The sequence below is a fragment of the Miscanthus floridulus genome, chromosome 5 (genome assembly GCF_019320115.1).
Source record: "Miscanthus floridulus cultivar M001 chromosome 5, ASM1932011v1, whole genome shotgun sequence".
NCBI classification, from domain to species: Eukaryota; Viridiplantae; Streptophyta; class Magnoliopsida; order Poales; family Poaceae; genus Miscanthus; species Miscanthus floridulus.
In genome coordinates, this window is record NC_089584.1 from 126,871,365 (window position 1) to 126,886,528 (window position 15,164).

General features: G+C 38.7%; 1 protein-coding gene across 1 annotated transcript; it reads left to right on the plus strand.

The window, feature by feature from the left end:
* Positions 1–260: 260 nt before the first annotated feature.
* LOC136453504 (zinc finger CCCH domain-containing protein 11) lies at positions 261–5,053 on the plus strand. The gene is made up of 8 exons (XM_066454068.1): positions 261–619; positions 741–825; positions 1,193–1,333; positions 1,424–1,512; positions 2,391–2,579; positions 2,832–2,962; positions 3,043–3,145; positions 4,493–5,053. Exons 1-8 carry the CDS (start codon positions 443–445, stop codon positions 4,676–4,678), a joined length of 1,101 nt encoding a protein of 366 aa, XP_066310165.1. The 5' UTR covers positions 261–442; the 3' UTR covers positions 4,679–5,053.
* The last annotated feature ends 10,111 nt before the right edge of the window (positions 5,054–15,164 follow it).

The following is a 15,164-nucleotide window of genomic DNA, read 5'->3' on the forward strand; positions in this document are numbered from 1 at the left end:
CACTTTGGTGACCAGCGATTTCAGTCGATCATCCATATGATGGAATCAAATCGGTACGCATTCAAAAATTATTAAAGCAAATACGGTGGCGTTTTTTTAAATAGTAGGAGTGAATTTATAAAAACCAAAACTCATCGTTCTGACCTCTACCATGCTAGCAAGGCCGAAAGACCAAAGGCCCAGTGCCCCAGTTGCAGCCCAGGATCCACAAACCACCATCCAATCCCGGTTCCCCAAATCGCCACGAGACCACAGACCACCACCATCTCTAGAACTTTCCTCCTCGCCTCCGCCTCCGTCTTCCCCTCCCTCAGCTCAGGCAGGAGCCAGACCCAAACCCACGAAACCCTCCTACCTGGACGCCGCTTCCTCATCCTCCCGCCGCCCAGTTCCGAACCCGGACCAACGTTCTCGAGGGCGGGAATCGGACTAGAGGGGCAGGATGCCGCCGAAGAAAGCGGCGCCGTCGAAGGCGGAGCTGGCCAAGAAGCAGAAGGTCGTGGAGGACAAGACCTTCGGGCTCAAGAACAAGAACAAGAGCAAGAACGTCCAGAAGTACGTCCAGTCCCTGCACCAGGCCGTCCAGCCCAAGCCTGACCCGTCCCAGACCGCCGCCAAGGTACCGGAGAACGCTCAGATCGAAAGCCCTCCCGGCAGCTTCCTTCGCTTCTCTCTCGGATTGCCTCGCTCTTCTAACGTTTCTCTTTTTCTTGGATGTGGATGCGGACGTGGGTGAGCAGAAGAAGAAGGAGGAGGAGAAGGCGCGCGAGAAGGAGCTTAATGATCTGTTCAAGGTTGCCGTCAGCCAACCCAAGGTCCCTGTTGGTACGGCTTCATCTCCTTGAGCTTAGCAGTTTAGCAGTCTTGAATTGTCATATTGTTGATATGTGCTGTATAGTTCATTTCGGTTTATATGTGTGGATGGAAGAGTGCTATACAGTTCCATCCAATGTCATTTTACAAAGTGGTGTGCATAATATTACTGTCATCGATTGTCAATGTTTGGTTAATTTATTTAGTGTAAGTTGTACATTGTGAAATTTGAACACTTTTGAGCTCTTTCACGCCCTGTAGGGTGCACATAGATATGGCAAGTTATTAGGATGAGTGCAACATGGGAATTTAAGGTATTATGGCTGCTATCCCTGTTTACAGTCTAATAGATGCTGATGCCTCAGATTATGTTATGCAGGTGTTGATCCCAAGTCAATAGTGTGTGAGTTCTTTAAGGCTGGCCAATGCCAGAAGGGTTTTAAGTGCAAATTCTCTCATGACCTGAATGTCCAGAGGAAGGGTGAAAAGATTGATATCTACACAGACAAGCGTGATGCAGGTAATATATAAACATGATCGGATACCACCTTCTGCTCAAGTTCTTAGAATTGGTTTGTTTAAATTCACATGTTATTTGTTATATGGCCAGAAACCATGGAGGACTGGGATCAGGAAACTCTCGAGAAGGTTGTTGAATCTAAAAAGACGGAGTATCAGCAAAACAAACCTACCGATATTGTATGCACTACGCTGAGCCTATTTTGCAGTCAATATCTAATCCTTGCCTGTCACATACCGTGTCATCTTCTATGTCACTTTGCATGTTATGTTAATATATATCTGCATTTATCAAGTTTTCAAACTAGTTAGAATTGTGCTGGCCATCTTGTCTATAACTGTCGAAACATTCTGGAGTTCAAATCAAAATTAAGGAACTGAACACATGAGCTATACTGATGTTCGTAGAAAAACTTCAAGCCTGTGATATACTAACTGAATGCCAATGCACTGGCACTGAATATATTTCCTGAATGCAAATTTTATATAGATTTACCATGCTATCATATTCTGATGTATTGGCATCTGAACTAGCGTTCCATTTTCTATCATGACCCTGCAGCTTTCATAATCGTTTATTCTGACTCAGATGCCAAGGAGGTGCCCAAAGTGACAAAATTACTCTTTAGTCTTAAGTACGCATGCTGGTAGCTTTTACTTTGATACATCATTCCTTGCACACAGTAACATAGGCAGCGACATACAGTTGCATGTCTACCTGCCTGTGCACAGGAATATCGCCAAGTAAAACACTTTGGAAGCTGGCAAAAAGATTGAATGGAATGTGCATGCAAATAGTTATGAGGGGTATGCTGGTAAACTGATACTTCGTTAATTTTGTGTGCCTTCTAAATCTAAACAGCCAGCCAAAAAGTAGACACCTAATTTAGAACTGAGGTAGTATCTTTTTAAGTCCTTACAACTGTTTCTTTGAACATTTTAGTTGGTAATATGAATTTATTTACACTAATGGAGTTTTAAGCCTAACCTTTTGTATCCAGTCTGCAAACTTTTGTTAAATATGAAAGCATTTTGGGTAATTTTCTTCTTCTGTGTAGGTATGCAAATACTTTCTTGACGCTGTGGAGAAGAAACAGTATGGATGGTTCTGGGTTTGCCCAAATGGTGGCAAAGAGTGCCATTACAGGCATGCCCTTCCGCCCGGATACGTACTGAAATCACAAATGAAGGCCTTACTAGAGGAAGAGAGTGAGAAGATAGCTATTGAAGATGAGATTGAAGATCAGGTAAATGAAGTGTAACAGGCATCATTTTTCTCTGGCATAGTGAAGCTTGTTTACCCTAAAAAAACTAGACCAACCTAAAAGGAACTAGGTGTCATTTTATTAAGAAGGCAATAGGCACCCAAATTCGCCTTGACGAGGACTTGAACTTTGGGTGGTCTGAGCATACATCCACACCCTTGACCAACTGGAAACTTTGTGTAATTGGATTCTTTTGACACTGTTCTTGTATCTTGTCTTGTGTTGATCTCACAGCGTAAAAAAACAAAGACTACAACCCCTATGACGACGGAATTATTCATGGAATGGAAGAGGAAGAAGGCAGAAGAAAGAGAAGCTGGTCAGGCTGCCTTGAAAGCAGAGAGGGCTAAGAATGATCGCATGAGGTAATCTTATTTTCTTTTAGCTAACCTTTTTCTGCCCTACTTGATGTACTCACTATGGTTATACCTGTTGTCGTTTCCAGTGGTCGTGAGTTGTTCATGGCTGATGCAAGTGTGTTCGTTGATGATGCTGAAGCATATGAAGTATATGAGAGAGAGGAAGAGCCTGAGGCCACTGAAGAATCGGTAAATGTACCTTCCTTGGTTGATATTTGTTCTCTTTCAAGTAGGCGTGGTCAAAGAAATAATAGGTTAGTAAGGTAAGTGATTTGAGAGTGTGAATACGACCTAGGCCCCTGGCCCCTGGCCCCAGCCCATGCCCACAAAAAACACATACATATAAGAGGGCATGCGCGCGCACACACAACTGTACCCGTTCATACAAATGGAAGCAAAGTGGCACATGTCATGTCAATCCCCACTCGATATATCATGAACATGTCCTGTATCTCTATGAAGGAACACAAGAATGGGTAGGCTCGAGAAACGCACCAAATTTGGTCCATGTATGAGCTTGGCCCTGAAATTTGTGCCGATATATGGTTTACCATATCCACCCTACATCCATGAGAAGTCCTGGCCTTCAACTTGTCCAAAACATAAGTGGATGTTGACAGATCAGATCTAGATTTAAGGGGTTATTGGCTTGGCCTTCTCTTAGAGGTTTCTTTTTCTGAGAAGATCAGAACATTATATAATGGCTCTATGTTGGTAACTCTTTTAAGTAGTGTCTAGATTAGTGTCACCAAGAACATGGTGTGATGCCATGTTCCTCGTCCTGGGCACATCGTTCCTGTTCTGGGAACACAGGAACAATCTCGTCCCAGCCTTGTCAAAACCTTTATCAAGTAGCGTATCACGTTCGTCATTCCTGTTTGTCAACCCAATCGACTCGGGAACTTGGTGGACTCAGGAGATTTGGTTTCTGAACTGTTTTTAGGGGCCAACAAGCGAATCGACATGGCCATTTATTATTTTTATATTATCATTTATAAACTAGTTAGGTAATCTTTGGGAGCATTTAGGAATCAAATTGATGCCTTGATGCTGTGATGATTTTCACTAGCTATATCTCTTATCCTCAACGCAGAAAAGAAATACACAGGCCTGGTTTAACTATTAAATAAGTAACAACACACTAAAAAATTGTGCATCTCATGTCACTTTTATCTTAGTTTATTTATAGATTTTTTTTTTCTCGAACACGCAGAAGAGATGCGCGTCGTTTCATTGATAGAAAAAAAAACCTGACTACAGCCTGATTCCACGACTGGTTAGTTTTTTTTTTGTATGAATGCACCCATTAAACAAATATTTACAGCTGCCTACCTACCCTGCTTGCTCTAACGCAGGGCCTTAGCGCCCACCATAGTCCAGAGATGTGTGTACCTGTCGAATCACCCAATTCAGTGCTTGCTTTAACATGTAATTTGATGGATATTCTGATAGTCTGATATATCTATATGCTGGATGATTTGCAATTAATTTTAAAAAATATCTATTCTAACATGTATTTTTCCTCCCATGTTACAGAGCAATAAAATTCAGGATGCAGGTCCAAGTTCATCAACATCTAATGGCAAGGAGGTTGAGGAGCCTGACGATGAAGATATCGATGTTGACGATGACTTAGACATTGATGAATTGAATGAACTTGAAGCAAGCCTGTCGAGAACTTCCATCCAAATTCGAGAGCCTGGCGAGGGAACATCATCTTGAGCAGTACTGCAATGGAAGATTGTTGAGACCTAGCTCTCCATTTTTGCGCTCCTGTCCGATCTAGTTGATCTAGTTGCTTTTGCAAACAAAGAAACGTGGAGCACAGATGCAAGTGGAATAGATTTCTTAGTCTTTCACTAGCTATCTTGAGGGAGCAATGATCAACAAATGTCGACCAATATTACGATCATACATGACAATTGATGCTGTGTGCCCTTTTATCTCGTGCCCTTTGTGGGAAATATGTTGCTACTTGTGAATAACAGGACTAAACATTTTGTTAGTTTTCCGCAGACTGAACAAAGTTTTGATGCGAACATTACATGGTGATGAGTTGCAATGATATTTGCGTTTCAAGCTGATTCGCATTAGTAATCGACATAATCTTCTGTGTCATGCCGCGCAATACTGACATATCTTTGCCATGTTTAGAGGTAGCCATCGGCTCCCTCTCCAAAAGCTCATTGGAAAAAAAAACCATCGGCTTCCTCTCCAGAAGCTCATTGGGGGGAAAAATCCTAGGTAAACTGATGATTATGCTAAGTGAGCAAAATAAATGCTGATGATTATGTGGACCTCTAATTTTGCCTTTCTTTAATACTATACCGTTCTAAATTATAAGCAGTTCTGTCTTTTGATATGTATCTAGATATATACTGTCTACATATAAAGTAAAAGTGCAAAAGCTAGAATGCCTTAAATTTTGGAACAGGCAGAATACTAGTTTCTAATAATGAGGTTTCTCAAACTCAAAGATCGGGTACGAGTGAGAGGTTTATCATGCGATTATTTCAGATTATTACAAACTGTTGCATAACTATTTTTTTTCCTTTTTTGGTGCGGGACCTTTCCTAACTGTTTACACCAAATTTTGGGAGGAGAACGCGGGAACTCGAAGCTTTCTGGATTATGTTATCAAGGAATCGATTAGATGTGAATCGGTATCAACTGATTTAGAAGCAATGTCAAAATCGTCTATTTTATAGATGACGTCAGCAAATGACGTCAATGAGCTATGCTTGAATGGCACCAGGAAGACGTGTCAGACTCTACAAATAAGGAAAATTAGGGTCCAAATTATTATTAAGTTAGAGAGTTTTCTTTTATTCCAAAAATTGTAATGAGTCATATTTGAGAATGATTCATATTTAGGTTTCGGGTATAAATATTAGACACTGGTTATTGTAAAAAAAACGAACACTCAATCAATACAATCTTTCTAGCTTTCGCCATCGCATTAGGAGTAAGAGTACTGTAGATCTCGGCGAGTTCTTCAGCAAACAGGGCTACATCGACTGATCGACCTCCAGCTTGCTTGTGAGTACCGTCACGACTTATATTGTGCTTATAAAGCTGCATCAGCTGATTGTTCTTTTATGAGCCATAATATAAGTTAGTTATCGGTCTGTATCGTAGTTTGTAAGGCTGTATCAGCTGATTGATCTCTTACGAATCATAATATAGATCAAAGTTATCGATCTTGTGTTAAATAACTTGTTGTTTAATACAATATCATCAATTATCGAATCTGCTAAGATTAGTAAGATTTTCCTTGTCATTTTTAGTAGATTCACCGGTTATCGATCTTGTTATAATTAATATTTTATGAATTATAATAAAATCACCCGATTGAGATAGAGATAGATTGGCATCATATCATCTTAATTTATCGTCTTTTGAATCTGGTCACGCTTTAAATCTTATAATTGATAGCTTATTTTCGCTAGACCGACTGTTTTATCTCTATTCCAATCAAACATAGTATGCATCCAAAGACATATTTCAATCTTGAATAAACCCACTAGTTAATGAGATCTAATCTAATGACACTACCATAGCTGGATCGATCGGTCGAACCTCACTGGTAAGACTTTATATTAGAAATTATCGATTAGTGGTCTGTTCATGATCAAGATATGTACTTTGTTTGTTTGCTATGACTGCATCAGCTATTTTAACCGATCTGTCTATACTCTCATGCATATAGCATGTTTTCATGAATCTATCAACGTATAGATGGTTTTATACATTCTTTGGCTTTAGTTTGTTATCATTATCATAACAGCATCGATCCGATCGAACCTCACTGTTGATGATAATAGATTAGATTCAAACTGTTTGTAGATTCATTTATATTAGACAACCGATTTATTCGCATGTTATACTCTTCTCGTTAAACTTATCGGCTCGACGCTTTATATCGATCATGTTCTATTTAGCCGATGATGCTTTCTGATGTTCCATGATCATCGGTTATTTTGATTCATATCATTGTGATTTAATATTAGCCGATAATCCTTAATTTAAAGATTTTCATTTCATGGATACGTCGGATATCGACTATTTAGTCGATAGCCTTATTGAATCGGGTATGTAGCCGTACATTTGGAGCTGTTTGGTGCAACACCGACATGTTTCACCTTAAATTACTGATATGATTTTCTCTCCTTGTTAATTATAGGTTAAATTGACTGTCATGTCGTTGGATTTTCAGAATCGGCTGGTTCTGTGTTGAAGCCAAGCAGATCTCTAGTCTTGTTCCACTCAAATCATCCGGCTTGCTGTGTGTTGATTATATCACCATATTTTTGTGTCAACACACTTTTTGGCACACCCAGTGGGACCACAATCGTCATGGCGGTTCACAACAACAAGGACATTCTTATGGTACCTTATGAAGACTTACATGATAAGGATAAAGATGTCATTGGTAAGGCTATGGAGGAGTTTTAGAATAAGTGCTTATTGTCATACACCAAAATACGTGATAATAAAGTTGTTCAGAAATATCCACTGTCGAGAGTTTTGATGCATGAACAGTCAGATACAGACGAAGCTGATGATAGACGTTTCTTTGTAGAAGCTGTCAATAAATCTATTCATGATGCAATGCTGAATCATAATACAACTGTCTTGAATACATTCTATAATACCATGAAGAAGGTGTTTCATGGATTTCTACTTGATTAGGTTGGATTGGCTTATTACAATATTTCACATCCATTGACTCAGGGGACTAATCAAGTCAGTACTTGCCATTAAGAAGCAACACTTGCTAAGAGTGATGATGCTCAGGCAATTTAGAATTCATCTGAGCAAATTCAAGGTGCTACTACTAATCAAATGCAATATAATCCTAGATCATTAGTACAACATGTGCAACAGCCGACAGGGCAAGTTCAGAATTAGATGGTTAATTTTGGTACATAAGGCCAAATACCACCGTTGGCTAAAAAAATAGCACCATCAGTTTAAATGATTCGTAGAGATACAGATCCTAATGTTTTCAATTAGAGATTTCAAATGGTAAACTAGCAAGGGGCCCGACAGATAAATATTCTACAAGGATATCATTATGGTTTACATTATAATACCCTCAATATGATTCCAAATCTAGGATATCAAGGCACTCAGAATTTCAATCTGTAGATGGGTCAGCAATTGCCAAGAAATCGAAACTCAAATGCTGATGAATTGTTGCTCAGAGTAACCAAAATGATGAAAAATCAGTTTGGTTTAAAACCAAAAGGGCAGACCTTTTCATATAAACATTCATATCCAGAGTGGTATGATTTGGTGGCCCTTCCTACGAACTATAGGCTTCCATAATTTGCTAAGTTCACTGGTCAAGATAACATAAGTACAATAGAACATGTTAGTCGATATCTTACTCAATTGGGAGAAGCCTCTATTGAGGAAGCGCATCGAGTTCGTTTTTTCTCTTTGTGCCTGTTAGGACCAGCTTTCACTTGATTTTCATCACTAGAGGTTAATTCTATTGCCAATTGGAGTAATCTTGAAAAGAAATTTCATATATATTTCTACATTAGGACAGGGGAAAGAAAGATCACAGATTTGACAACTATAAAGCAAACAGCTAATGAATGGGGTGTTGAGTTCCTTCAGAGGTTCTGAGAAACAAGGATCTTATGCTTTTCATTGAATTTGACTGATGATTAGCTATCTGCATTGGTCGTTCAAGGAATGTTGCCAACATGGAGAGAAAAACTGCTTGGGCAAGAATTTGACAATTTAGATCAATTGGCTCAACGGGTGGCAGCACTTAATAGCCAGTTCTAGAATATGCGCAGAGATACCCGATTCCAGAAGAATGCTGTAATCGTTGAAGCTTATAATCCATATTTAGTCGATGATGATGATGAAGAAGAGGAAATTGCCGCAGCTGAATGGAATTGAGGTAAAAAGATAGTAATAGTTCCAAATCCTTGTGGAAAAGAAGTTGAAGAAATTTATGATTTTGATGTTACAAAAGCAGACAAAATTTTTGATTTCTTGCTTGAGAAGGGACAAATTAAATTGCCTACCAATCATGTTATATTACCTCCCGATCAGTTGAAGAATAAGAAGTTCTACAAGTACCATAACACTACTTCTCATACTATTAATGATTGTAGGATTTTTTGGTAGTATATTCAAAGGGCTATTCAACAAGGGAAGCTTAAATTTGATACAGCTCAGAAAATAAAAGTTGATAATAATCCTTTCCCAAATGATCATAATATGGTTGATGCTAAGTTGTTCAAAGGGAAAACTAAAGTTTTGACATCAACTAGGGCAAGAGAAACTAGAACAGTTGATCCAGAAATACAAATATTGACTGATGAATATAGAGAAATTAAAAGACGTTATGACCAATAAAAGAGCCAATATGAGCAGAGAGAAACATCAAGAGATGGTGCGATGAGACCACGTGTTACATCTCAAATTCTATTGAATAAATGGCAACGGCAGAAGGAGAAAGATTATCAGCGCTGGTTAGAAGAGAAGGAATATGAACGTCAACAAGAAGAAGAGAGATATGAAAGAGAACAAGCTGAGTCACATTGGAATTGTCTTTTCTTCAGACATTGTTAGAATGAAGGTTTGAGATTGTCTACTAGAAATAATTGTCTAGAATGTAGGTTGATGGAGGTGCCTCTGTTAATCTGATGCCTTATACTACTTTTTGCAAGCTTGGTAAAGGACCAGAAGATCTGATTGAGACTAACATGATGTTAAGGATTTTGGGGGTAATGCGTCCAAGACTAGGGGGCAATAAATGTTGAATTAACAATTGAAAGCAAGACTTTGCTCACTACATTCTTTGTCATTGATGGAAAGGGTTCATACAGTTTACTCCTTGGTCGTGATTGGATTTATGCCAATTGTTGTGTACCATTGACTATGCATCAATGCTTGATTCAGTGGCATGGAGACAATGTTGAGCTAGTTCATGCTGATGATTCTATGAGTATAGCAACAGCTGATCCAATGTATTGGGAACTAGAAGATTTTGAGTGTTTTTTGGCAAGCAATGAGAAGAAGGCTTCATTAGAATCAATGATGAAGGCCAACAGCCGATCCGAGCAGTTAGCTTTGAAAGTTTATTTTAATGGATTATTCAATAGATGATACAGATGGTAAACTAGGATATGGCTTTACATCGGCTGATGTGTTAGAAGAAATAGATATTGGTACTGGAGATAGGCCTAGGCCGACATATGTAAGTGCTAAATTAGATCCTGAGTGTAAATAAGAATTGATAGATTTGTTAAAGGAATTTAAAGATTGTTTTACTTAGGAATATTATGAGATGCCTAGCTTAGATCGATCAATTGTTGAACATCGGTTGTCAATCAAACCTGGACATCGACCATTTAAACAAGCTCTAAGGAGATTTAATCCAAATGTTCTTGATGATATTAAGGAGACTGAAAGACTACTAGAAGCAAAATTTATCCGACCTTACTGATATGTAGAGTGGATATCGAGTGTAGTTCCTATGTATAAGAAAAATAGAAAGTCGAGAGTCTGTATTGATTTCAGAGATTTGAACAAGGCTACACCGATGGATGGTTATCCGATACCAATAGCCGATATGTTGGAAGATGCAGCAGCCGAACACAAGGTAATTAGTTTTATGGATGGTAATGCAGGTTATAATCAAATTTTTATGGCTGAAGAAGACATAGGAAAAAATAGCCTTTAGGTGGCCCGATGCAATCGGCTTATTTAAATGGGTTGTGATGACTTTTGGATTAAAGAATGCTGGTGCAACTTATCAGAGGACGATGAATTATATTTTTCATAAATTGATCGGCAAGATTGTTGAAATCTATATTGATGATGTGGTGGTGAAATCCAAAGGGTACAAAGAACATCTGTCTGATCTACGGGAGACTTTGGAGTGCACAAGAAAACATGGTTTAAAAATAAATCATAATAAGTGTGCCTTTGGAGTGTCAGCTGAACAATTTTTGGGTTTTATGGTCCACGAGAGAGAAATTGAGATTGGTTAGAAAAATATGAAAGCAATTGATGAGGCAATACCTCCAACTAATAAAAAAAATTATAATATCTACTTGGTAAGATTAATTTTATCAGAAGGTTTATTTCAAATATGTCAGAAAGGATTCTGCCATTTTCTCCTTTGTTGAAGTTAAAAAATGATCAAGAATTTAAATGGGGTGATGTACAACAAAAAGTGTTTGAGGAGATAAAAGAGTATATGAAATCTCCACCTATGCTGGTTCCTCCTTAGTAAGGTAAGCCTTTTAAGTTGTACGTATCGACCGATAGCCAAACGATTGGATCAGCCTTGATGCAAGAGTTTAAAGGAAAGGAACGTGTTGTTTTCTATTTAAGTAGAAGACTTTTGGATCCAGAAACAAGATATTCTCCTATTGAAAAGTTATGCTTATGCTTATATTTCTCCTGCACTAAATTGCGACATTATTTATTATCGGCTAAGTGTACAATTGTGTCTAAAGTCGATGTGATCAAACACACGTTGTTAATGCTGATATTAAATGAGAGAATGGGAAAGTGAATTCTTGCATTTTTAGAATTTGACTTGAGGTATGAATTGGCTAAAGCAGTCAAAGAGCAAGTAATGACCGATTTTATTACTCAACACCATAAAGCAAGCATCGGCTATGTGGAACCTATGCCTTGGACATTGTTCTTTGATGGATCATCACGCAAGCAAGGTGGTGGCATTGGTGTTGTTATTATTTCATCTCGAAGGGCAAGTTTTGAGTTTGCTTTTCAAACCAAACCAATGACCACCAATAATCAAGCAGAATATGAAGCTATTCTTAAGGGACTTTAACTTCTTCAGGAAGTAAAGGCCAAGTGAATTGAAATATTTGGAGATTCACAACTAGTTATTAATCAGTTGATTAGCCTGCATGAATGTAAAGATGATATTTTGAAGGGATACCATGATGAATGTCGAAAGTTACTTGAGGAGTTTCCCCTTACTTCTCTTCAACATATTCCAAGAGCATAGAATCAAGAGGCCAATCAGTTAGCTCAGAATGCATCAGGCTATCGAGTGTTTAAAGAAATCTTAAGTAGTGAGACCATGGCTAATGATTGGAGAGTTGAAATAGCCGATTATCTTAAGAATCCATCACAAAAGGTTACCAAAAAATTGAGATATAAATCGATTAAGTATGTTTTGTTAGATGATTAGTTATATTACAAAACAGTCGATGGAATTTTGCTTAAATGTTTAAGTCAAGAAGAAACAAGAGTATTGATGGGAGAAGTACATGAAGGAATATGCGAAGCTCATCAATTGGCTTATAAAATGAAATGGATTATTCGTAGGTCTGGATATTTTTGGCCAATAATATTAGAAGATTGTTTTGAATATTACAAGTGGTGTTAGGATTGTTAGCATTTTGGTAATGTTCAGAAATCGTCTGCATCAACTATGAACCAAATAATTAAGCCATATCCATTCCGAGGCAGGGGAATTAATTTAATTGGCCAGATTTTTCCACCTTCAAGTAGAGGGCATAAGTTTATATTGGTAGCAATAGATTATTTTACCAAATGGGTTGAGGTGATTCCTTTGAAAACAGTAACTTCAAAAAAAATTGTTGATTTTATCAAGGAGCATATTGTTTATCATTTTGGGATTTCTCAAACCATTACTACTGATCAATGGACAATGTTCACATCAGAAGAATTCAAAGATTTTGCTGCCAGTATGGGTATTAAATTACTAAATTCTTCTCCTTATTATGCTCAAGCTAATGGCCAGGCAGAGGCATCCAATCAAATTTTGATTAAGTTGATTAAGAAGAAAATTGAAGAGCAACCAAGGAAGTGGTACCTGACACTTAATGAAGCGTTGTGGGCATATAGGATGGCTTGCCATGGATCGATTAAATCATCACCTTATGAGTTAGTATATGGGCATAATGCGGTTCTTCCTTAGGAGATTCAGACTAGATCAAGACATGTTACATTGAAAAATGATTTGATAGCCGAAGTCTATAAAAACCTTATGATGGATGATTTGGAGGATTTAAGTTATCATCAGCTGCATGCTCTTGAAAATATTGAGGCTAATAAATTAAGGGTTGCAAGGCATTATAATAAAAAGGTCAAGAGCAAATAGTTTTGTGAAGGAGAATTAGTTTGGAAAGTAAGATTGTCAATTGGGTCTAAAGACAGCAGGTTTAGCAAATGGTCGCCTAATTGGGAAGGTCCTTATCGGATTAAACATTATGCGTCTGGCAATGCTTATATTTTGAAAACGCTAGAAGGGGAAGAGGAGTTTGATAGAGCAATCAATGGAAAATTTCTAAAGAAGTATTATCCTAGCGTTTGGATTAATACTTGATAGCCGATTTGTTTAGTCATCGGCTCTAATAGCTGGTACTAGGAGGGTATCACCTTTAGTTAAAAAAAATTAAACCAAAAGGGTAAAAGCCAATACGATATGTATCACCTATAGAGAAAAAACACACACAAGGACAATCATGATTCATATTATGACAATTTTAGAGATGAATTCATAAGGAAAAGGCAAAAACTTTATTCAGTCATTGTTTGCTCCTAGTACAGACTAATCAAACAACTTGTTCATAATATCTTGTGCTGGTGTGATATCCATAATGGCCACCATGGCGTCATCGAAGTTCTCAATTAGCTTCTTGTGCATGTCAGGATTATCGGCCATTAGAAAGCCTGGCTCCATGGTACGAAGGTCGTGCCTGGTCTAGACTTGCGTCGTGGCTAGAACCACCACTGCACCACGATGAACGCCATGGAGGGCAATCTCCTAGGCACGCACTAGGATGTCGTGCAGATGGTTGATGAGCAGAGGGCCTCGAGCGTTGATGGCTGTCATAGCTGTGTTCACCGCCAGTTGGAGGTTTTCCAACTGTATCGTTAGGGCTAGCAATCAAAGAGGCAAGAAGATTTCAAGAAAGAGGCAGTGAAGATAAGAATGGGGGTTTTCTTGGAACTAGGCTTACTTGCCACTATGGTGTCGAACTCGGCCAACCTCGCCCGAGCGGTGTTGGTTTTCTCCTCTACGGCGAGGAGGGCAGCCTAGGAGGCCTCGAGACAGATATCAAGCTGACCGTTTTCCCAAGTTGCCTCAAATAATGGTACTTGGTAGCCCTTGGTTCCTAGAGGAAGCGCCAGGCGTCGTCGTCGGTGTATGAGTCGAACGAGTTTGACATGGGGGCGGCGGTAGGTGCAGCATTGGAGGGCCCATCGGCCCTAGGAGGAAGAGGTTGGAGTCTGTCATTTAGGATGAACCTGTAGACAAGTTAGAAGACAATTCATTGTCATGAATAGAAGACGTTTGATCTTGCCTCATATGGCAGATGCGCTGGCTCATCAGCATGTTCTCCTCTGGGACCTCCGCCGCGCGCTTGCCGCGGTTGTTTTCACCAGCCATGGGTTTTGGTTTGGATCTTGAGAGGGGAAGAAGAAGAAACCGCTACCTAGTTCTTGAAAGTAGAAAGTCACAAGAGAATGAGAAACAATTTTAGATATAGATGCGTTTGAGGCTAAGGCCCTTGGCTGGTATTTATAGCCACGAAGGCGAGATGGTAGATATCTTGGAACATGTGAAAGCAACCCCAATTAATGGAAGGGGAAGCGCTACTTTGCTAATAACAAGGGGAACAAGACGTTGATGACTGAGAAGGAATTTGAAGGGTTTTTGCAATAAGAGCTATTTTTATATTCAATTAAGTCAGAGTAAAGTTAGAATCGAGAATCGACTAATTTAAATCGGCTATTGTAGCCAAATTAAGAAGTACAGTAGATCATCAGGTTTACACAAAATATATTCTATAGATGCTAGAACATAAATTACAAGTTAAGAGCATCATGAATTGCTCGTAATGCTTTTAGCCGAATAGCATCAACTTTTGCAATTTGTTGTTTGTCTTCCTCGACTGATCCGGGAATGCTCTCAAGACTACTACGAATAGCATTGCCTTCCTTAACCTTGGTCAACATCTCTTGTTTTTTTTTCTGTTTGATAGCCTTGGGGATTTGAGTGAAGTTAGACTCATGATGGTCAATGACGGCGTTCACACTTTCCAGTTCTTGTTCGAGCTCAGCATGCCTAATTCTCAGTCGAGTCAGTTCTAGTTCAATTTTGGAAGAAGAATTCTTTAGATTATCGATCAATTGTGCTAATTCTTTGGCTTCCTACTTGTTAGAGTTC